This window comes from Scyliorhinus torazame, chromosome 1, assembly GCF_047496885.1.
Source record: "Scyliorhinus torazame isolate Kashiwa2021f chromosome 1, sScyTor2.1, whole genome shotgun sequence".
Lineage (NCBI taxonomy): Eukaryota > Metazoa > Chordata > Chondrichthyes > Carcharhiniformes > Scyliorhinidae > Scyliorhinus > Scyliorhinus torazame.
In genome coordinates this window covers 393,559,295-393,584,343 of record NC_092707.1, presented here as the reverse complement: position 1 = coordinate 393,584,343, position 25,049 = coordinate 393,559,295, and the positions used below count along the sequence as shown (strand labels likewise).

At 49.8% G+C, this 25,049-nt stretch overlaps 1 protein-coding gene across 1 annotated transcript in view; it reads right to left on the bottom strand.

Annotated features, from left to right (window-relative positions):
- The window catches only part of wdr27 (WD repeat domain 27), a 775,220-nt gene that overhangs the window by 512,967 nt on the left and 237,204 nt on the right, over nt 1–25,049 (bottom strand). Inside the window, exon 23 of the mRNA XM_072513130.1 lies at nt 20,380–20,477. Coding sequence (XP_072369231.1) covers nt 20,380–20,477 — 98 coding nt within the window. The remainder of the gene's footprint in view (nt 1–20,379; nt 20,478–25,049) is intronic.

The following is a 25,049-nucleotide window of genomic DNA, read 5'->3' as shown; positions in this document are numbered from 1 at the left end:
TGACATATACCTGAGAGTTTCCGTGACTGGATTAGTGCTGCATTACTGATTGCACAACCTTCCATTATCACAGTGGGGTGCCTGTCGTTTCACAGTTTAATTTACAGCTTTTTAAAAATTCATTTATGGGATGTCGGCATCGCTGATTAAACCAGCCTTTATTGCCCATCACTAGTTTCCCTTCAGAAGGTGGTGGTGAGTTGCCTTGTTAAACCACTGCAGTCCTTCAGGTGTAGGTACACCCGCTGTGCTGTTAAGGAGGGAGTTCCAGGACTTCCGGGTGCGGCGATGACCAGCTAAGTCGCACGTTTCGGCACCTCCCGTTTTAACGGACTTTTGGGCTCTTATCGGGAACCCCAACGGCAATTTTCGAAGGCTAAACCCACTGTGAGGCGACATAGAAGGGAGTCCCCCCGGATGTGAATGGATAGAAGAGATAATAGTGGCCAGATTGTGGAGGATCCTCTGGAGCAGCGGCAAAGAAGGGAAGTGAGAAGCAAGATGGCGGCAGAGGGAGGCCAGTTGGTATGGGGCCTGGAACAGCAGGAGTTCCTCCGGCGATGTGTGGAGGAGCTCAAGAAGGAGGTGCTGGCGTCGATGCTGCAGGCGATTGAGGGGTTAAAGGAGGCGCAGAAGACCCAAGAGATGGAGCTCCGTGGAGTGAAGGCAAAAGCTGCCGAAAATGAGGACGAGATACAGGGCTTGGTGGTGAAGACGGAGACGCACGAGGCACTGCATAAGAGGTGTATGGAGAGACTGGAAGCCCTGGAAAATAGCTCGAGGAGGAAGAACTTAAGAATTTTGGGTCTTCCCAAAGGGGCAGAGGGAGCGGACGTTGGGGTGTATGTGAGCACGATGCTCCATACCTTAATGGGAGCTGAGGCCCCTACGGGCCCCCTGGAAGTGGAGGGAGCGTACCGAGTCCTCGTGAGAAGACCAAAGGCAGGAGAAATACCTCGAGCAATAGTGGTGAGGTTCCACCGCTACAAGGACAGGGAGATGGTCCTGAGATGGGCGAAAAAGACACGGAGCAGCAGGTGGGAGAATGCGGTGATCCGCGTGTATCAGGATTGGAGTGCGGAGGTGGCGAGAAGGAGGGCGAGTTTCAATCGGGCCAAGGCGGTGCTCCACAAGAGGAAAGTGAAATTCGGAATGTTGCAGCCGGCAAGATTGTGGGTTACACACCAGGGTAAACACCACTACTTCGAGACGGCAGAGGAGGCGTGGACATTTATTGAAGAGGAGAAGTTGGACTAGATTTGAGAAAGAGTGTTTGAAATGAAGTAGCGAGGTGGTGGCAAGGGACTGTGAATCAGATGGGGGAAAATTTTCTTTCCCCTCGAAGGGGGGGACACGAAGAAATGTGGGCGCCGGTGGGGAAGGGGAGGGGGAAGGAGAGAGGGAGCTGCGCCATCAGGGGCGGGGCCGAGAGGGAAGCGCGGGCTTTGTTCCCGCGCTATGGAAATTGTGGCGGGAAAAGGGGGCCTCACATAATGGGAGGCTAAGGATAAACGGGGGAAGCCGAGGTCAGCCAGAGTTTGCTGACTTCCGGAAGCAATATGGGGGGAGCAACTAAGCTAGAGAGGGATCTAGCGGGGGGGGGGGGGGGGGGGGGGGTTAACTGGGTTGCTGCTGCTAAGGGGAAGGGGGAGCTGTTACGGGATGGGATGGTCGGGACGGGAGGGCACCGTCCGGGGGATAAGCGGGTGCGTGTGAACCGGGTGAGGAGCTGGTCTAAAAAAGGGGATGGCTAGTCGACGAGGGGGGGGGGGGGTAAAGAGCCCCCCAACCCGGTTGATCACGTGGAACGTGAGAGGGTTGAATGGGCCGATTAAGAGGGCAAGAGTATTTGCGCACCTAAAGAAGCTAAAGGCAGACGTGGTCATGCTTCAGGAGACGCACCTGAAATTGGCGGATCAGGTCAGATTGAGAAAAGGATGGGCGGGACAGGTATTCCACTCGGGCTTGGATGCGAGAAATAGAGGGGTGGCAATACTGGTGGGGAAATGGGTATTGTTTGAGGCGAAGACCACAGTGGTGGACAGTGGGGGTAGATACGTGATGGTGAGTGGCAGATTGCAAGGGGAGGCGGTGGTGCTGGTGAACGTATATGCCCCGAACTGGGATGATGCGAACTTTATGAAGCGTATGCTGGGGCGCATCCCGGACCTGGAGATGGGAAAGTTGGTAATGGGGGGGGACTTCAACACGGTGCTGGACCCAGGGCTGGACCGGTCCAGATCTAGGACCGGGAGGAGGCCGGCAGCGGCCAAGGTGCTTAAGGACTTTATGGAGCAGATGGGAGGAATGCCATTTCAGATCATGCCCCACATTGGGTAGATCTGGAAGTAGGAGAGGAAAAGGAGCAGCGCCCACTCTGGAGATTAGATATGGGACTGTTGGCGGACGAGGGGGTATGTGTAAGGGTGAGGGGATGTATTGAAAGGTACCTAGAGATCAATGATGACGGAGAGGTCCAGGTGGGAGTGGTCTGGGAGGCGCTGAAGGCGGTGGTTAGAGGGGAGCTGATCTCCATAAGGGCCCATAAGGGGAAACAAGAGGGTAAAGAAAGGGAGAGATTGTTGGGGGAGATTTTGAGGGTGGATAGGCAATATGCGGAGGCTCCAGATGAAGGGCTATGCAGGGAAAGACGGAGATTGCACACGGACTTTGACTTGTTGACCACGGGTAAGGCGGAGGCACAATGGAGGAAGGCACAGGGAGTGCAGTATGAATATGGAGAGAAGGCGAGCCGGCTGCTGGCCCAACAACTTAGGAAGAGGGGGGCGGCGAGAGAGATCGGAAGGGTTAGAGACGAGGAGGGAAAGATGGAACGGGGAGCGGAGAGGGTGAACGGGGTGTTTAAGGTATTTTACGAGAGGCTATATAAGGCTCAACCCCCGGAAGGGAAAGAGGGAATGATGCGTTTCCTAGACCAGCTGGAGTTCCCGAAGGTTGAGGAACAGGAGATGACAGGACTGGGAGCGCAGATAGAGGTGGAGGAGGTGGTAAAAGGAATTGGGAACATGCAGGCAGGGAAGGCCCCGGGACCGGATGGGTTCCCGGCGGAGTTCTATAGGAAATACGTGGACCTGCTGGCCCCACTTCTGACGAGAACCTTTAATGAGGCTAGGGAAAGGGGGATACTACCCCTGACGATGTTGGAGGCGACGATATCGCTGATCCTGAAAAGAGACAAAGACCCGCTGCAGTGCGGGTCATACAGGCCTATTTCCCTCTTGAACGTAGATGCCAAGCTTTTGGCTAAGGTGATGGCGACGAGGATAGAGGACTGTGTCCCTGGGGTGGTGCATGATGATCAAACGGGGTTTGTTAAAGGGAGGCAATTGAATGCTAACATACGGAGGCTGTTGGGGGTGATGATGATGCCCCCACCGGAGGGGGAGGCGGAGATAGTGGTGGCGATGGATGCAGAGAAAGCATTTGATAGAGTGGAGTGGGACTACCTGTGGGAAGTACTGAGGAGATTTAGATTTGGAGAGGGGTTCATTAGATGGGTTCAGCTCCTTTACAGGGCCCCGGTGGCAAGTGTGATTACAAATAGGCAACGATCTGACCACTTCCGACTATATAGGGGTACAAGACAGGGATGTCCCCTGTCCCTGTTACTGTTTGCGTTGGCAATTGAGCCATTGGCCATAGCGCTGAGGGGCTCTAGGAAGTGGAGGGGGGTACTTAGAGGAGGAGAAGAGCATCGGGTGTCATTATACGCGGATGATTTGTTGTTGTATGTCGCGGACCCAGTGGAGGGGATGCCTGAGATAATGCAGACACTCAGGGAGTTTGGAGAATTTTCAGGATATAAATTGAATATGGGGAAGAGTGAACTGTTTGTGATGCACCCCGGGGAACAGGGCAGGGGAATAGACGATTTACCGTTGAGGAGGGTAACAAGGGATTTCCGGTATTTGGGGATCCAGGTGGCCAGGAACTGGGGAACCTTGCATAAGCTTAACTTGGCACGACTGGTAAAGCAGATGGAAGAGGACTTTAGGAGGTGGGACATGGCGCCCCTGTCATTGGCAGGCAGGGTGCAGGCGGTTAAAATGGTGGTCCTTCCGAGGTTTCTTTTTGTGTTCCAGTGCCTCCCTGTACTGATTACAAAGGCCTTTTTTAAGAAGGTGGACAAGAGTATTATGAGCTTTGTGTGGGCTGGAAAGACCCCAAGAGTAAAGAGGGGGTTCCTGCAGCGCAGTAGGGACAGAGGGGGACTGGCACTGCCGAGACTAAGTGATTATTATTGGGCCGCCAACGTGTCAATGATATGTAAGTGGATGAGGGAAGGGGAAGGAGCGGCGTGGAAAAGACTGGAGATGGCGTCCTGTAGGGGAACTAGCTTAAAAGCACTGGCGACGGCGCCGTTACCGTTCTCCCCGAAAAAATACACCACAAACCCAGTGGTGGTGGCAACTCTGAAAATTTGGGGGCAGTGGAGACAACATAAGGGAGTGACGGGTGCCTCAGTGTGGTCCCCGATAAGGAACAACCATAGATTCGTCCCGGGAAGGATAGATGGGGGATTTAAATCTTGGCAGTGAGCAGGAATTGCGAAATTGCAGGACTTGTTCTTAGACGGGACGTTCGCGAGTCTGGGAGAACTGACAGAAAAATATGGGTTGCCACCTGGGAATGCATTTCGCTATATGCAAGTGAGGGCATTTGTGAGGCAACAGGTGAGGGAATTTCCGCAGCTCCCGGCGCAAGAGATCCAGGACAGAGTGATTTCGGGGGCATGGGTGGGTGATGGGAGGGTGTCAGATATATATAGGGAAATGAGAGACGAGGGGGAGACGATGGTAGAGGAGCTGAAGGGAAAATGGGAGGAGGAGTTGGGGGAAGAGATTGAGGAGGGGCTGTGGGCAGGTGCCCTAAGTAGGGTAAACTCTTCGTCCTCGTGTGCCAGGCTCAGCCTGATACAATTCAAGGTTCTACACAGGGCGCATATGACGGAGCAAGGCTGAGTAGATTTTTTGGAGTGGAAGATAGGTGCGAGAGATGCGCGGGAAGCCCGGCGAACCACACCCACATGTTCTGGTCATGTCCGGTATTGCATGGGTTCTGGGTGGGTGTGGCAAAAGTGATCTCGAAGGTGGTGGGGGTCCGGGTCAAACCAAGCTGGGGGTTGGCTATATTTGGGGTTGCAGATGAGCCGGGAGTGCAGGAGGCGAGAGAGGCCGACGTGTTGGCCTTTGCGTCCCTAGTAGCCCGGCGAAGGATTCTACTTATGTGGAAAGAAGCTAAACCCCCGGGCGTGGAGGCCTGGATCAACAACATGGCAGGGTTTATAAAACTGGAGCGGATAAAATATGCATTAAGAGGTTCGGCTCAGGGGTTCACCGGGCGGTGGCAACCGTTCCTCGACTATCTCGCAGAGCGATAAGGGAAAATAGGAAAGGCAGCAGCAGCAGCAGCCCGGGGGGGGGGCTCATTTGGGTCTTCAGGGGTTTTATGTGTGTGTTTATATATTAGTTATTTATATTTGATTTCACAAAGTTACTATTTTAGTTATTATTTTTGTTTGTTTCTTATTTTGTTGTTGGCAGTTGCCGTTAGCATATTATTTATTTAAAAAACGATCAATGTATATATTATTACAAAGTTGTAAAATGGGAAATTTTAGTTTGATCGAAAAACTTTAATAAAATATATATATTTTTTTAAAAGGAGGGAGTTCCAGGATTTTGTTCTCGTGACAGCAAAGGAACAGCAATATATTTCCAAGTCAGGGCGGTGAGTGACTTAGAGGGGAACCTCCAGGTGGTGGGGCTCCCAGATATCTGCTGCTCATGTTCTTCTAGATGGCAGTGGTCATGGATTTGGAAAGTGCTGACTAAGGAACCTTGGTGCGTTACTGCAGTGCATCTTGTAGATGGTACACATGGCTGCCACTGTTCGTCGGTGATGGAGGGTTTGAATGTTTGTTGAAGGAGGAGCAATCAAGTGGGCTACTTTGTCCTGGATGGTGTCAAGCTTCTTCAGTGTTGTTTGACCTGCACTCAACCAGGCAAGTGAAGAGTATTCCATTACACTCCTGACTTGTGCCTTGTGGATGGTTGGCAGGTTTTGGGGGGGGGTCAGGAGGTGAGTTATTTGCCATAGGATTCCTAGCCTATGACCTGCCCTGGTAGCGGTAGCATAGTGATTAGCACAATTGCTTCACAGCTCCAGGGTCCCAGGTTCGATTCCAGGCTTGGGTCACTGTCTGTGCGGAGTCTGCATGTTCTCCCCATGTGTGCGTGGGTTTCCTCCGGGTGCTCCGGTTTCCTCCCACAGTCCAAAGATGTGCAGGTTAGGTGGATTGGCCATGCTAAATTGCCTTTAATGTCCAAAATTGCCGTTAGTCTTGGGTGGGGTTACTGGGTTATGGGGATAGGGTGGAAGTGTGCGGTTGGGTAGAGTGCTCTTTCCAAGAGCCGGCGCAGACTCGATGGGCCGAATGGCCTCCTTCTGCACTGTAAATTCTATGAAAAATGTCTAGTCCAGTTCAGTTTCTGATCAATGGTAACCCCCCAGGATGTTGATTGTGGGAGTTTCAGCGATGGTAATGCCATTGAATGTCAAGGGGTGATGGTTAGATCCTCTCTTGCAGGAGATGGCCATTGCCTGACACTTGTGTGGTGCGAATGTAAATTGTCACTTGTCAGCCCAAGCCTGGATATTGCCCAGGTATTGCTGCATTTGGACACGGACTGCTTCATTATCTGAGGAGTCACGAATAGTGGTGAACATTGCACAGTCATCCGCAAACATCTCCACTTCTGACCTTATGATGGTAGGGAGGTCGTTAATGAAGCAGCTGAAGATGGTTGGGGCCTAGCACACTACCCTGAGGAACTCCTGCAGTGATGTCCTGGAGCTGAGATGATTGACCTCCAACTACCACAACCATCTTCCTTTGTGCCAGGTATGACTCCAACCATCAGAGAGTTTCCCCACTGATTCCCATTGAATCTAGCTTAGCTAGGGCTCATTGATGCTGTACTTTGTCAAATGCTGCCTTGATGTCAAGGGCAGTCACTCTCACCTAACGTCTAGCATTCAGCTCTTTTGTCCATGTTTGAACCAAGGTTATAATGAGGTCAGGCGCTGAGTGACCCTGGCGGAAACCAAACTGAGCGTCCATGAGCAGGTTATTGATAGCACTGTTGATGACTCCTTCCATCACTTTGCTGATGATGGAGATTAGATTGATAGGGTGGTAATTGGATGGGTTGGATTGTCCTGTTTCTTGTATACAGGACACACCTGGGCAACTTTCCACATTGTCGGGGAGATACCAGCATTCTCGCTGTGCTGGAACAGCTTGTCCAGGAGTGCGGCACAGCTTGTCCAGGAGCACATGTCTTCAGTACTATTGCTAGAATATTATCAGGACCCAAAGCCTTTGCAGTTTCTAGTGCCTTCAGCTGTTTCTTGATATCACGTGGAGTGAATCGTATTGGCTGAAGACTGACATCTGTGATACTGGGGACTTCTGGAAGAGACCGAGATGGATCATCCACTCGGCACTTCTGGCTGAAGATTGTTGCAAATGCCTCAGCCTTGTCTTTTGAACATATATGCTAGTCTCCCCCATAATTGAGGATGGGGATATTTGTGGAGCCTCCTCCTTCAGTGAGTTGTTCAGTAGTTCACCACCATTCACGGCTGGATGTGGCAGGACAGCAGAGCTTAGATATAATGCATTGGTTGTGCAATCGCTTAGCTCTGCCTATTATTTGCCACTTATGCTGTTTGGCACATAAGTGGTCCTGTGTTGTAACTTCTCCAGGTTGACACCTCATTTTTCGGTATGCCTGGTGTTGCTCCTGGCACGCTCTCCTGCACTCTTCATTGAACCAGGGTTGATCAGTGGTAATGGTAGAGTGGGGGAATACCAGTGGTTATGGACTCTTTGAAGTGGGACTATGAATTTAAATTCTTAATTTTATCAGGGATCAAGCACATGAATAATGTGTTTGTTTTTGTGAGGATGTAATTGAAAGAATGTAAATGTCGTGACCCTATTTGGAGCAGTGTGTGCAATATTGGTCACCTTATTGAAGGAAAGATGTAAATGTGTTGGAAGCAGTTCAAGCTAATACCTGGAATGGGTGGGTCGTCTTCTGAGGAAAGGTTAAATAGGCTAGGCTTGTATCAGCTGGAGTTAGAAGAGTAAGAGCTGATTGGCTGAAACATAAAAGATCCCGAGGGGTCTGACAGGGTGAATATTGAGTGGCTATTTCCTCTTGTGGGAAAATCTACATATCGCGGTCACTGTTTAAAAACAAGAGTTTGCTCATTTAAGGCAGAGACGAGACAATGTTTTTCACTCAAAGGGTTGTGTTTCTCTGGAACTCTCTTCCTGAAAGGTTGTGGAAACAGAGTCTTTGAATATTTTTAACGCAGATATGGATAGATTCTTGGTAACCAATGGGGTGATAGGTTATCGGGAGTAGGCGGGGTGCATATTTGAGGTTATTAACAGATCAGTCATGATCTTATTGAGTGACAGAGCAGGGTATGATGGGTCATCAATGGGTAGGGGAGCACGTGGTACCAGAAGTTGGCATGAAAGGGGCCTGGGACGTGTGAAGGTGAGGGAGTGAAAACTGCATGCCGGTTTTATGATTTAAAAAAAAATTCTGCACAGTGCCAATGCACTGAGGCAGATCGTCTGCAAAGCGTCCTCCGCATCTGGCTGCCTCCGCACTCATCCCAGAGTCACCCGCCGCGACTCCCATTTTCACACGCCTCACCAAATCCAAAATCTGACCTTCTGGGCATTTTCTCCTGGGTTGGCCTTGTGGAGCTAGGAAGTTTCCTGACTGTGCGCACCTGTTGTAAGGTGAATGAATGTAATTTAGAGGGAGTTTATCTGACCACCCCCCCCCACCCCACCCCCCGCACCCCCCCCCCCCCCCCCCCCCCCCCCCCCCCACCCTCCTCGAGAGGAGTTTTCTGTTTGTTCTGTCTCTGGCCATTTGAATTTACAAGACTGAAGAAATCCATGTTAATTTCTGAAAGTATAATTCCCCTCACATGGTTTTCCCGGCTTGTCAGTTAAATTTCCCTTTGTTGCATTTCGGTGTCAGAACAGGAGGTGAATTTTGTCAGGTGGGTCATGATCCCGACTTCAGTTTCAATTCCGGGTTGGGAACCTGGAAATATCCGTATTGGAATCATGGGTGCAGTTATCCCCGAGGTGGCGACTAAGGAGCTTTCTAACCGGTAACAAACTTCACCATCGCACTGTCAATTCCAATGCCATTCAACAGCCATTGTGTCGCGTTGAAGCTGTCTGTTCACAACCTATTTGATCTCAATGACAACTTCCAACCCCATATCCTCGACACTATGAAGACCACCCATCACACCTCTATAACATCACCCAGTCCCGTGTTGGAGCAGTTTGGCATTGGGTCTAAGTTTTGTGGCGTGGGACAAATTGTTATATCTGGAACCAAAGGCGAGTGTTCGTCCAAATGAGATGAACTCAGGATATTTTCAACTGCATAGGGGAACGACAAAGGGGTGTCCCATGTCCACCTTTTTGTTTGCGTTGGTGGTAGAGCCCTTGGCCATTGAGCAGAGGTGCTCGGATAAATGGAGGGGGATAGTAAAGGTGTGGGGGAGAAAAGCATAAGGTGTCCCTGTATGCTGACAACCTGATGGACGGGACGGTAGCACAGTGGTTAGCACTGTTACTTCACTGCGCCACGGGCCTGGGTTCGATAATTTTTTTTATTAGTGTCACAAGTAGGCTTACATTAACACTGCAATGAAGTTACTGTGAAAAGACACTCGTCACCACATTCAGGCACCTTTTCGGGTACACTGAGGAAGAATTCACAATGTCCAATTTACCTAACAAGCAAGACTTTCGGGGCTTGTGGGAGGAAACCGGAGCACTGGAGAAACCCACACAGGGAGAACGTGCAAACTCCGTAGACAGTGACCCAAGCCGGGAATCGAACCTGGGACCTTGGCGCTGTTCAGCAACGGTGCTAGCCACTGTGTTACCGTGCCGCCCCCGGACAACATGGCGGAGCCCGATAGGAGCCTGGCGTGGAGGAACATAGGCCCCCCCGGAATTAGCCCGCCCGCCGATCGGTAGGCCCCGATCGCGGGCCTGGCCACCGTGGATGCCTGCCTTGGAGTCGGATCCCCCCGCCCCACCACCAGGACGGCCCCCGCAGCCAGAACTCCGATGTCCCGCCGGGTGGGACCATACATATCCCACGCCGGCGGGCACTTGGCCCGTTGAGCGCGGAGAATCGCCGGGGGGGGGGCGCTTTCAGCGATTGCCGCCGATTCTCCGGGCGTCGGAGTGACGTGGCGCAATTCTCGCGCCCCACTGGCGATTCTCCGACCCAGCGCGGGATCGGAGAATCCCGGCCATGTGTTTGTGCCGGCGAGACTGGATGCTAGGTTTCGGGGATGGGAGGAGCGATGGGTGGTAGAAATGAAAGACTTATTTTTGGAAGGGAGATTTTCGAGTTTTGAGAAGCTAACAGAGAAATTTGGGATCTCGCGGGGGAGGCCTTTAGGTATTTGCAGGTGTGGAACTTTGCAAGGAAGGTTTTCCCGATGTTTCCGGTGACACCTCCCTCCTCGTTGTTGGAGGAGGTGTTGTCAGTGATGGGATTGGATGGGGGTGCCATCTCGGTGATTTATGGGAAGATTTTGGAGGAAGATATGGCGTTGCTGGAGGGAGTTAAGGCCAAGTAGGAGGAGGAGCTGGACGTGGCATTGGAGGAGGGGTTGTCGTGTGAGGTGTTGCGGAGGGTGAATGCCTCAACCTCATGTGCACGGCTGCGGTTAATACAGTTAAAGGTGGTGCGCTTGAAGAGGTTGAGGATGAGCTGATTGTTTGAGGAGGTGGAGGATACTTGCGAGCGGTGTGGGAGTGGTCCAGCTAATCATGTACCTATGTTCTGATCCTGCACAAAATATTGTGGACTGTTTGTCAGCACCATATTGGCGATCTTGCACTTGGATTTGGAGCCCCGTCCCCCAGGGGTCATATTTGGGGTGTCGGCCGTGCCAGAGCTGTACACGGAAGCCAGGGCAAGTCCGATTTAGCCATCATCTCACTGATTATTTGAAGGTGGGTCCTGTTGGGGTGGAGGTCAGCCTCTCCGCCCAGTGCCTCAGTGTGGCTTGGGGGCCTGATAGAGTTTCTGTATTTGGAGAAGGATAAGTTTACATTGAAGGGGGCGATTCAGGGGTTCCAGAAGACATGAGGTTTGTTTATTTTTCTCTTTAAAGAGTTGGCTACCGTCAGCTGCTAGGGACTCCAGCAGCGGTGGATGGTAATGGGACAAGAAGTCATTGAAATAGATATTCCAGCTTGAATTGCATGCATAAGAAATTGAATGCAAAATTGGAATGTTGTATCAAAGAGGCCAATAATATAGACCAGATTAGTCTTGAAAAAAAACCAAATAGGTACTCTGGAGTTCTCTGGGTGGGCAGAAAGAAGGGCAAACTCCATTCTATATAAATGTAAGTGATCTGCCAAGTATGTGGATTTTGGCATTATATATTTTCCTGGGTTCTGGCTAGCAGGTATCCTAGGGTTTCTGCAGTCACAGGAGTTTGCTCAGCAGCCTTTGGTCAAAACAAAATAATAGGGAGAGGATTCTTGCCCCTCACTAATATACTTCTAACCGATTGAACTGAATGGCTCCTTGCAATTTACCCACGAGTTATCCCTGAAAGAGGTTCAGCATCCGCTTCTGACAAATTATTGCATTGAACGCCAGCCCTTGTCTGACAGTGTTCAAGGGTGTCCTGCAAAGCTCCAGAATCTCCTTCACCTCCTTCCAAAATTGTTCCACATCGAAGGGGGGAGCTGCAGTGGATTTGCCTGCAGTTTTGAAGATATATTTGTTTAGACAGCCAACATCCTTGGCTTTGGATAGAATACTTATGCTCAGAACGTGGACTGTAAATTTCTGGTGCCGTAGGGGCTCTCGGTTGCATCATCTGTGTAGAAAAGCTGCCCACTCGATATGCTAGAGAGCAAAGATATCCTGAGAATACATCTATCTTCCCGTGTATCTAAACACATGGATTTTTACTTGGGGAAATAGAATGCTTTCCCCAGACTGATGACTTCCTCTCTGGTACTTTGTCCACACCTGGAGAATCACTACAATTTAAAAAAAATAGTAATGAACACTTCCTTACCGGCCTGCAGCAATCAATGGTTGGCCCACTGTCAATGGGGCTACTGTTTGTTTAGCCTAGCTGTCCTTCTCATATATAAATTGAAGTGAACCATAGGGAACTGAGGGTAGGAATCCCAAACACTTCATAAGACTCATGTTTTAGCCTGAAGGCGAACTTAATTCCTGATTGGGGTTCTCAGGATGTGGAGTATTTTCAGATGCCTTCATGAACAGAATGCAAAAGGACAAATATACTTTTAATCCTATGACTGAAAGGGTTGGAAGTTAACATTACTAAAGCTACTTACTCTCTTCTCTCCCTCCTAAAACAAACACATCCACACACATTCCTAAAATCACACACACCTCACGCACATATGCCCCCCACTCACCTACACAAACTCACACACACACACAAACATACACAGCCCACACACACACACTGTCACACACATTCCCAAAATCACACACACCCCAGGCACACATACCCCACACTCACCTACACAAACTCACACACACACACACCGCCGCACACATTCCTAAAATCACACACACCCCACGCACATATGCCCCCCACTCACCTACACAAACATACACAGCCCACACACACACACTGTCACACACATTCCCAAAATCACACACACCCCACGCACACATACCCCACACTCACCTACACAAACTCACACACACACACATCCCACACACACACCGCCGCACACATTCCTAAAATCACACACACACCCCACGCACACATACCCCATGTGGTAAACCACTGTTGCACCTGTATTAGGTGATGTACGGTTGGACCTGTACTACAGGTTCGCCGGTAGTCCCTGCCTGTATAAATATGCGTGTCCTCCAGCCAGCAGCCATTTCGCCAGCTGCTGTGGGAGGCCACACACCTGATAGCAATAAAGCCTCAGTTGGATTCAACTATCGTCTTTGTCCAATTGATCGTGCTTCAATATATTGCTATCAGTTTCTAAGGATAGACCTCCATATCAAACCGGATCGCCTGCAGCTGGATCCTCACTGTGAGCCAGAAAGGACTTCCAGCACTGACTAGCTTGCTTCGAAGCGTATATCAACGCGGCACCAGCCCCTGCTCCGGAGGCTCAGAAGATTCTGATTTTATATTCCAGGTTGAGTTCCAATGTCTTTCCGTTAATCCAGGATGTGCCGAATTACGCCAAAGCCATGACTCTACTCAGGGACAACTACGCACAGAAAACGAACACGCTCTTCGCCAGGCACGCACTCGCCACTCGCTCTCAACTCCCTGGTGAGTCCATGGAAGACTTCTGGCAGGCCGTAATCCCACTAGTCAGGGACTGTGACTGTCAGGCCATTACGGCCACGGAACACTCAAGACCTCCTTATGCGGGACGCTTTTGTGACTGGAATTGGGTCAGATTTCATACTCCAGCGGCTGCTAGAAGGGGGCACGCGCGACCTCGCAGAGACTAAAACGCTAGCGCTCTCCATAACGGTCACCCTGCGCAACGTCTAATCCTACACCCCCAGTCGCGCGGCCCGCCCTTCCTACGCTTCGTAGACCCCACAGACAGCCGCCCCAGCGGGGGCGCTGCCCACCCAATACGCCTGCGTGCATGCCAGCCAGCGAACCCCGGGGGCACCCAATGCTATTTTTGCGGCCAACAGAAGCACTCCCGCCAATGCTGCCCGACCCACGCTGCCCTTTGTAAAGCCTGCGGGAAGAAGGGCCACTTCGCCGCGGTGTGCCAGGCCTGCTCAGTAGCCGCTATCGCCCCCACCCCCCTCGGTCACGGACAATGGGCGTCGCCATCCCCACCCCCTCAGACCGCGTGCGGCCAGTGGGCATTGCCATCTTCCTCTCCGCGCAACACGTGCGTTTCATGGGCCCCGCCATCTTGTTCCGCCCCCGCAACGTGCGTTCCATGGGCCATTTTGTAACCCTCAAGATCTTCGGGCGCCGCCATCTTGTCCACCCCTCAGCACATGGGCACTACCAGCGTTCCAGGACCCGGGCTCACCAGCCACCCCATTACCCGACGACCAACCAAGACTTGCCTCCATGTCAATTAACCAGTCTCGTCCGCATAACCTGACCAACGCATCCATCAGCGTGAAAGTCGACGGACATGTAACCTCCTGCCTGATGGACTCCGAGAGCACCGAAAGCGTCCGACACCCGGATACGGTAAGGCGCTGCTCCCTCACGATACACCCCACCAACCAAAAAATCTCCCTGGCCTCCGGATCCCATTGCGTAGCGATCTGGGGGTACTGTACGGTCACGCTCACGGTCCAGGGAGTAGAATTCAGCGGCTTCCGCCTCTACGTCCTCCCTAACCTCTGCGCTGCATTAATCCTCGGCCTGGACTTGCAGTGCAACCTCCAGAGCCTAACTCTGAAATTCGGCGGGCCCTTACCACCCCTTACTGTGTGCGGCCTCGCAACCCTAAAGGTCGACCCACCTCCCTCTTTGTCAATCTAACTCCAGATTGCAAACCCATCGCCACCAGGAGCAGACGGTACAGCACCCAGGACAAGACCTTCATCAGGTCCGAAGTCCAGCGGCTGCTTCGGGAAGGCATCATCGAGGCCAACAACAGCCCCTGGAGAGCTCAAGTGGTCGTAGTTAAAATTGGGAAGAAACACCGAATGGTCGTGGACTACAGCCAGACCATCAACCAGTACACGCAGCTCGACGCGTACCCCCTCCCACGCATATCTGACATGGTTAACCAGATTGCGCAATACCGGGTCTTCTCAACGGTAGACCTGAAATCCACCTACCACCAGCTCCCCATCCGTAAATCGGACCGTCCATATACCGCCTTCGAGGCAGACGGCCGCCTATACCACTTCCTTTGGGTCCCCTTCAGCGTCACAAACAGGGTCTTGGTCTTCCAAAGGGAGATGGACCAAATGGTCGACCGGTACGGGGTGCGGGCCACCTTTCCGTACCTATACAATGTCACCATCTGCGACCATGATCAGCAGGACCACGACGCCAACCTTGCTAAAGTTCTCCACACCGCTACTCTCCTAAACCTCACTTACAACAAGGAGAAGTGCGTGTTCAGCACGAACCGCTTAGCCATCCTCGGCTATGTGATCCAGAACGGAGTTCTGGGGCCCGATCCCGACTGCATGCCCCAAGACCCTCAAACACTGCCTGGGGTTCTTTTCGTACTACGCTCAGTGGGTCCCAAACTATGCTGACAAGGTCCGCCCACTTATACAGTCCACCCAGTTTCCCCTGACAGCCGAGGCCCAACAGGCCTTCGCCCGGATCAGAGCTGATATTGCCAAGGCCACAATGCACGCTTTAGATGAGACACTGCACTTCCAAGTAGAAAGCGACGCATCAGACCTCGCCCTTGCCGCCACCCTCAATCAGGCAGGCAGGCCCATGGCATTCTTTTCCCGCACCCTTCATGCCTCAGAAATCCGGCACTCATCCGTCGAAAAGGAGGCCCAAGCTATCGTTGAAGCTGTGCGGCAGTGGAGGCATTACCTGGCCGGCAGGAGATTCACTCGCCTCACTGACCAATGGTCAGTAGCCTTCATGTTCAACAACAACACAGTGGGGCAAGATGAAAAATGATAAAATCTTGCGGTGGAGAATCGAGTTAGGTGTGCCAGCGCACAGGTAGACCGACTCCGGGCCCTGCACGACAGCCTTTGTCACTCAGGAGTCACACGGTTGTACCACTTCATTAAGGCACAAAATCTGCCCTACTCCGTCGAGGAAGTAAGGACAATCATCAGGGACTGCCAGGTCTGTGCGGAGTGCAAGCCTCACTTCTACCGGCCGGACCGCGCGCGCCTGGTGAAGGCCTCCCGCCCCTTTGAACGCCTCAGCGTGGACTTCAAAGGCCCCCTCCCCTCCACCGACCGTCACACATATTTTCTCAGTGTGATCGACGAATACTCCAGATTCCCCTTTGCCATCCCATGCCACCGTCATTAAAGCCCTCAACACAATCTTCACTCTGTTCGATTTCCCCGCCTTCATCCACAGTGACAGGGGATCCTCATTCATGAGTGATGAGCTGCGTCATTTCCAGTTCATGCTCAGCAGGGATATCGCCTCCAGCAGAATGACAAGCTATAACCCCCGGGGAAACGGACAGGTAGAAAGGGAGAATGGGACGGTATGGAGGGCCGTCCAACTGGCCCTTCGGTCCAGAACCCACCCGGCCTCCCGCTGGCAGGAGGTCCTCCCTGATGCACTCCACTCCATTCGCTCATTACTCTGCACTACCACGAACAATACACCCCATGAACGTCTTTTTGCCTTCCCCAGGAAGTCCACATCCGGGATGTCGCTCCCGACTTGGCTCGCAGCTCCAGGAACCGTGCTTCTCCGCAAGCACTTCCGACTCCACAAGGCGGACCCGTTGGTGGAGAGGGTGCACTTACTCCACGCAAACCCCCAGTACGCCTACGTGGCGTTCCCTGATGGCCGCCAGGATACTGTCTCCCTCAGGGACCTGGCACCAGCAGGTTCCACCCCCACACCCCCTCCGCCATCCTCCCCTCTCCCATCGCTCCCAACAGCACCCCCCCCAGGACCATCCGTCCCCCCCTGCCCACGCCCGACGATGAAGAGGATTTTGGCACGCTCCCGGTGTCACCATCGACCAGATCAGCACCGACACCACTGCGCCGCTCCCAGAGTAACATCAAGGCCCCGGACCTGCTAAACCTCTGACCGGTCCACCGGACATCAAAGGACATTTGTTTGCTCAAATCTTGTAAATATTAACTCATTGTTGTATATAGTTATCCACCACCTCCGCCGGACTCAATTTTTAACAGGGGGTGAGTGTGGTAAGCCACTGTTGCACCTGTATTGAAATGAAATGAAATGAAAATCGCTTATTGTCACAAGTAGGCTTCAAATGAAGTTACTGTGAAAAGCCCCTAGTCGCCACATTCCGGCGCCTGTTCGGGGAGGCTGCTACGGGAATCGAACCGTGCTGCTGGCCTGCCTTGGTCTGCTTTCAAAGCCAGCGATTTGATGTATGGTTGGACCTGTACTACAGGTTCGCCGGTAGTCCCTGCCTGTATAAATATGCGTGTCCTCCAGCCAGCAGCCATTTCGCCAGCTGCTGTGGGAGGCCACACACCTGATAGCAATAAAGCCTCAGTTGGATTTAGCTATCGTCTTTGTCCAATTGATCGTGCCTCACCCCACACTCACTTACACAAATTCACACATAAACAAACATACACAGCCCACACACCGACACACATTCCTAAAATCACACATACATCCCACGCACACATACCTCACACTCACCTACACAAATTCACACACACACAAACATACACACCCCACACACACTGCCACACAGATGCACCCCACCGCACATGCACCCACACAAACTCACACACACACACACCCACACAAACTCACACATACATACACACCCACACAAACTCACACACGCACACCCACTCACACAAACTCACACAGGCACACTCACCCACACCAACTCACACGCACACACACACCCAGCCACACAAACACACACGCCCACACTTTGGCTTCTTGTAGAGGGCTTTGCATCTGTAAATGGAATCGACACAAATATTCGTGGGGAAATGGTGAGAGCATCACCCAGGGCTGTTAAAAGAATCAATGTCAATCATCTCAAACTTTAAACTCATTTTTATGTATGTGGTGAAGATGTGGTTAGCTCTGTTGGCTAGATGGCTACTGTGTGGTTGAAAATAACACCAACAGCGCAGGTTCGATTCCCGTTCCAGCTGAGGCAGACTTGGGACCTGCCTCCTTGCCCTGCCCCTGAGCATGGAAGGGACTAGCAAACCGACTGCCAAGAAAGCAGCTCAGGATGAAGCATCAGCAGAAAATGAGCCAAGGGCCAACCCTCACATGTATTAGCTGGCACCAAAAGCACCATTGACACTGTCGGCTGAAAGGTGACCAACGGCCTAAATGAACCAGGCTATGGAACAATGAAGACTATTTGCTTTATTTATCAGTACATTAAATTGTCTTGAGTACAGGTCAACTGATTTTGACAAAAATGTCAACAATCCACAAGTAAATCCATAAAGTTAGTACAGAAATATTATGCACACAAATGATCAGTCTCCTGGTATTCATGCTATCTTCTCTGCTGATAGATTTATATCAGTGTAGCCCTTAGCTTTTACTTAACCATCAAAACACAACTAACAATGGCATGATTAGAATAAAACTGAACAACCTAACAGATTAAATTTACATGGTGAGAGAGAATGTTAGGCAGGAAATTCAATTTGTAAGGGTCATATCAAGTACAGGAGGTATAAAGGACCAGAGGGACCTTGGGTTGCATGTCCAAAGATCCCTGAAGGCAACAGGACAGGTAGATAAGGTGATTAAGATGGTACACGGGATACTTGCTATTAGCTGAGGTATAGAATATAAGAGCAGGGAGGTTATGCTGGAGCTGTATAAAACGCTTGCTAGGCCACAGCTGGAGTACTGTGTGCAGTTCTGGCTACCACACTATAGGAAAGTTGTGATTGCTAGAAAGAGTGCAGAGATTTACCAGGATGTTGCCTGGGCTGGACGGTTTCAGATATGAAGAGAGGCTGGTTACGCTATTGACCAGTATTTTCTGTTTTTATTTCAGGTTTCCAGCATCTTCGGTATTTTGCTTCTATACCAATAATCTGCCATCTCGGTTAACAGGCAGGTTTTTTGTTGGACCAAGTCCGGAATAGGTCAAAGCCTCACTGCTGACAATCCTAATGTCAATCTCCTTCTCAGCTACACCAATCAGCATTGCAACCCGGGATATTGGGCTGACTTATGCTGGCACCGTGATGGTCGGCTTGGAGACAGGGCAAGGCGGAGGCTGGGTGGGGATAACAGGAGAGGGAGGGTGGGCAAGAAACATCGAGATGGCTCCCTGACTGTTTCCATGACCAGTTTGGAAATAGGGTAGCATTTATACTGGATTTGCTTTGGTATAAACTTTCTAGAGAACAAACACCTAAATGTCATTTGATACGAGGCTCAGCATTCATTTCAAAATTAGTTTTAAACTATACATAGGAAGTAAACCTCACTTCAAATTTAAAATTGCTGTGCAATGATACGTAGCCCACACTAATCACACTGATTCCAATACAGAATTCCAAAATACTTAGCAATTTAAAAAAATTCTTAAGTTTAATATTTCCAATCACCACTACTGAAAACGAGCACTTCATTGCACATCACCCTCAGAAACATTGACAAATTCCACAGGTCTAATAATCTTGTGATGTAGAGATCCCGGCATTGGACTGGGGTGGGCACAGCAAGAAGTCTTATAACACCAGTGTCATGTGAGAGTACCTTTAAGAAATGGGTGTTTATAAAATAGCTGTAGTGAGTGTACCTTTAAGAAATGGGTGTTTATCGGATGGCTGCAGTGATGTCAGAGAGTGGGTGGAGCTGGGCTGTCTGCTTTTACTTTTGCTTTGAGGCTGTCAGCTACAGGGTACATTTTAGTTTTGTTTTGAGAGCTGGTTAGCTGCAGGCAAAGCAAGCAGCTGTATAAGGATCTCTCTCTGCAATCTTATGGATGCTGCAAGGAAAGATTAAGAGTTACTTATAGAGTACTGTATTCTTTGGGGGATTTATTGGTGCTGATAGTTGTTAAGATGTTTACTGGGGGTTTATAAAATGTTAACTTCATAAATAAACATTGTTTTAATTTAAAAGTACTTTAACTCTCTGTTGCACGATACCTGTAAGGTAGACCCGTGTGCTCCCCATAACCACAATCTATTAAAAGTTGTGGGCCAGGTGAACTCTATGATACACTTTGGGATTCTCTAAACCCTGGTCCATAACACCAGGTTAATGTCGAACAGGTTTGTTTTGAATTACTAGCTTTGGGAGCACAGCTCCTTTATCAGGTGAATGAGCCAAATGTGGGCAAGTGGGACTAGCTTAGTGATAGTAACTGGGCGGCATGGACAAGCTGGGCCGAAGGGCCTGTTTCCATGCTTTAAACATCTATGACTCTATGGATTCTTTGCTCTGTCTAAATTTATAATCTAGTTGACCAGCAAGCTTGCAGGAAGCTTAAATATAAAAGTATTTATCACACTTAATTTTAGTACTCCTGTATGATGTGAAACTTATTTTTACAATCAGATGAGATGCAGGACACAATTCCACTAAGGATTGATATTTTCTTACCTCAATGTCCGCAAATCCCACAATTTAATCCCATCCGTTATAGCGGTTGTCAGAAAGAGATTATATGATTCTGAAGGCTGGGTACTAAACACTGAGCCCTAAAACAAGATGGAGACAGCACATAAACAAGCACCCATTGTCAAGACTGTAAATTAAAGTTAAAAGAAAGTATCCCACTTTTGCAGGAAAAAGAAACAAGTCTAAATTGAGCATCTTATCAAAATAATTTGTTGTTGCAATAAAATTAACCAAACATTATGCTATCAAATCAAAGCATTAGAGTGAGTCATTGTTTTCCTGTAAAAGGTGAAGGGGTACCTTCCAGGAAAAGATTTTTGAATGGATTTAATCAGTGTCATCATGATGTTAATAGAAAAGCAAAATTCTGCCGGTGTTGTGGGTTCTGATAAAAGGCAATCAACCTGAAATGCTAATTCTGTTTTACCTCCACAGATGCTGCCAGACCCGCTCAGTATGTCTAGCTTTTTCTGTATGTATTATTAACATTAATAGAAAAGGGACACTGTTACAGACTGCTGGGGTATGGATAATGTAGATAGAAGAAGGTTACCTACTTTAATTGTAAATGTTTTTCTCTCAACAGTCATGGAAATGTACACCAGGGGCTGAATTCTCCGCCGGCGGGATTCTCCGTTTTGCCGGTGCCCGGGGGTTTCCCAACGGTGTGCGGCTGCCCACAATGGGAAACCCCATTGACCAGCCGGTGTAACGGAGAATCCCGCCAGCAGGTCGAGGCAAAAATGTGGCGCAGCGGGACGGAGAATCCAGCCCCAGATTATTAGCCAAAGTGGTTATTGCTGTGTTAATTAACTCCTTTAAGAAAGTAACTGAATAAGCACTTGTTTAAAATTAAGACGAAACATAAAGATAACAAACGTTCTAAGGAACACGATGATCCCTGTGCTTTTGGGATGGACCCAATGTCAGCTATGCAAAAACAACCGGCCAGGGCTGAATAATCTCATATTTGTTTTACAAATTAACTTGGGCGGAGAAAAAAACAGGAAAATCCATGCAGTATTTTCCTTCAGGATGTCAAATCAGTGGGGATAGAATCCATGGTAATATAGATTACGCTTTGTCTATTTTATGGTCCAAAGCCCGGGCCGAGATACAGGGTCATCCTCCTCTCCTCTACCGCGTCCAGGAGGCTTGCCATCCGTGAATCTTGGGGCCTCGTTACCATCTTGTTGGCTTGGTTGGTGTGTGTGGGGAATGAAGTGTGTTTCTGTGGTTGCAGCTTGTCAGCCTCCTGAGTGTCAATCGCGGTGAACCCGGCCCTGTTTCTCATTAGAATCGATTGTGTTCCACGTGGCAGTGGTGCTAACCTCTTAACAGTAGCAGAAGCAATCCACGTGTGGTGCCAGTTTTGCTATCGTGGAACTCCACGAATTCTACGTCGGCGTCAACACTTAGGGCAGGATTTTCCGTCCTGCTACACTCTTTTTCTGGTCCGGCGCGGCCCCGCCGGCAGCAGGATCCTCCGTCCCGCCACCCGGCCAATGGGGTTTCTCATTGTGCACCCTATCACCGTAGGGAAATCCCTGGGCGTGAGTGTGATGCTGCCAAAACGGAGGATCCCGCTGATGGAGAATCCAGTCCTTAGTCTCAGAAACAGAAAATCCCGCCCTGTATGTTTTCAAGTAGCAGTTAGATACAGCACTTAGGGCGAAGGGGATCAAAGGATATGGGAGAGCCAACAGGATTAGGTATGGAGTTGGATGGTCAGCCATGATCATAATGAATGGCGGAGCGGGATCGAAGGGCCGAATGGCCTCCTCCTGCTCCTATTTTCTATGTTTATATATTTCTATGTTTCACATGTGATCCGAACACCAACAATACCTTGCATTTATTTAGCATCTTTTCCTCAGTAAAACATCTCAAAGCAGTTCACAGAAGCATTATCAAACAAAATTTGAGACAGTTCTCAAATTGGAGGAGGTTACAGTGACACGACGGCAGGATACGTGGCCTTGGGGGGATTTAAAACTTAAGAGTGGAACTTTAAAATTGAGGCAATGTTGAACTGGCAGTTCTGAAGAGAGCTACAGAATCAGAGGAAGAGAGAAAAAACATTGCTGGATCATATGATTGCTATCACCAAATTCCTTCCATAATGTTGGCAAAACCAAAATAATTCCTTTTGGCTCTTGGAAACATCTACATTCCTCTAGCCTTGGCACCATCAATCAGGCTGAACTATAGCCAACAATGCAACCCCAAATCCCTGTTTCCACACACAACAGTTCAATTACCAATGAAATGTGTTTAGCTCCCATCCTTTGTTTGTTGAAATACCTAAAATAGATTCACTCAGTCCACGTAATCTCTCCTAAGAGATAAAGCAAAATGTGTGCAAGAGTGTTGAAATCCCAATTGTTTCTCACCTCTGTCACTGAGGCCTTAGTTTATGGCTTCATCACTTTAAGCTCTGACTTCTCTTCTGCTCTCCTAGTGGGTCAACTTGCCTCAACCCTTCGCATGAATCAATTTATTCATAATGTTGCAGCCCTAGGTCTTTCTTGCACTAGGTCCCACCCTCTTTAAGCTCCATTAGTTTCTACACCTGATGGATTGGTTTCTAAGTTTTGCTTGTCACTCTCAAATCCCTCACTGACATCTCCCCGCCCTACTACCGGTCCTGAGTTCCAGCATCTTATCCAGCCAGCGTGACGCATGTTATGCTCCACCATCAGCTCCCCTCTATGTTGGCAGCCAGCAAAATCCGGGATCTGTGACATGGTTTCCCAGCTTGTCGTCGCTCCCGGGGCTGATCCTGCAACTCACTCGGGAGGACCATGGAGAAGAGGGGATTTTCTGTGCAGTTGATGAACCAATAGAATTTCCCATGTCCCAAGCGGTCACCTCTCAACCGAATATTGTCAGCATAATTGCCCTCAGCTCAAATTTAACACCACTTCTCACCTGAGCACTTGCCTATGGTGTAATAGTCAAAAACCGTAAGCGGTGGCACAGCAAGTCTCTTTGCTCATAAGCTTTGGCTCATAATATGTCCCAGATGCTAATTCACTTCTAATTTATACTTCTATGTTGTGTTGGTTGCAGTTTGGTTGCAGTACGACGGGAGGAAGTTTATGTGGAGCATAAACATCAGCAAAGATCAAATGGGCTGAATGGCTTGCAACTATGAGTTCCATGATATGGTTCCAAGGTCAATGCTGCATCATTTCCATCTTTCTTCGAACAGAGAGCCCAAATTTGTGCACAGCAGTCCAACTGTGCTTGATTAAGGTCCAATATTAATATGCAGCCTGGAAAGCTTCCCTTTCCATTGAATTCAATGCCTCGAGGTCCAGAGCCAAGAATTCCCTTTCCCCCTTTTTCAATGTCCTTATCTACTTAAGGTGTAAAAATCTTTTTTGTTAACTGCTGAGAAAATTAAACAGTTCAGCTGATTCCTTCATACATCCAAGTCAGTGAACAGTTATTCCACAAAAGTGCCACAAAAAGAACACATTGGGATTTCAACATTCGCATACTCATTTTGCATTATCTCTTAGGAGAGATTATGTCGACTGAGCGAATCTATCTTAGGTATTTCAACAAAACAGAAAACTATTCTCAGAGGAAATAAAAAAGATTGAAACCAGGCTTTTGTTAAGCCTCGGGTACAACATTTTTCCATCATTATACAGTAGCCCACTGCAGACATACTGCAGAATGGAAACATGCTTCTCATTCTTTTCCACCTTTTACCAACTACTCACTGATACAGCAGATGCTCCCTCCTCGTGCAAGCAAAACCTCTTTCCTTGTAAGGATAAGAGCAGGCAGAATTTATAACCACAACTTCATCATATTCCTTTGATGAATCAATGTTCCATTTTGTAACTGCCATATCAAATTTTAACACATCTGAAATAACAATTTGTGTTCCTTGCTACTGGCTTGCTGCTGCTTTCAATGTATAATAACCCGATTCAACTTTACATTCCTTAACTAATCCTTAGGTAGTTATAATGTGAAGTAGTGTGTCGTATTTGGGTAATCAGCAAGAGGTGGTGGGGGAGGAGGGGGCGGCAGTGACAGCCGCGGCCACCTTGGTGGTGGCGGTAGTGGCGGCCGCGAGGGTGGGGGAGTTGTGACGAATGTGCCCCACCCCTCTGCAGGCGTGGCATCGCATGCCGTCCGCGGACCAGAAGACTTTGAAGGGCTCACCTTGGTGGGAGACCTCAAAACCGCCCTCCGTGACCTCCTCGCTGGCCAGGTGGATAAAAACCTGTAGATGTGATGGAGGGAGGGATCCCTCAGGCCGAGCGTGAGCAGCACCACCCTGGTCCTAACCTCCCCCAGTAGGTGGAGATGGGGGAGGAGAAGCTCAGTGGGGAGGTAGGGCGGGACGTTGGAAAGAATAACATGCTTGGCGGTGGCCTCCAGCGGGTCCACAGGCATGTGCATCCCACCCACCGTGAGACCCTTTTCCAGGACGAGGTGGACCGCTCACTCGGCCTGCAGAATAAACACAGCCTTGCCGTACATCCGGGAGGCGGCTACGATGGCTGAGGGGGCGACGACCCCGGCCATCGCACAAGTGCATGCCTCGATGATCATGGTGGGGTGGACATAGTATTTTGCCCCCAACCGCCTCGACAACAGGGGCAGCGGAGGTCTTGGAGGCTGCCACC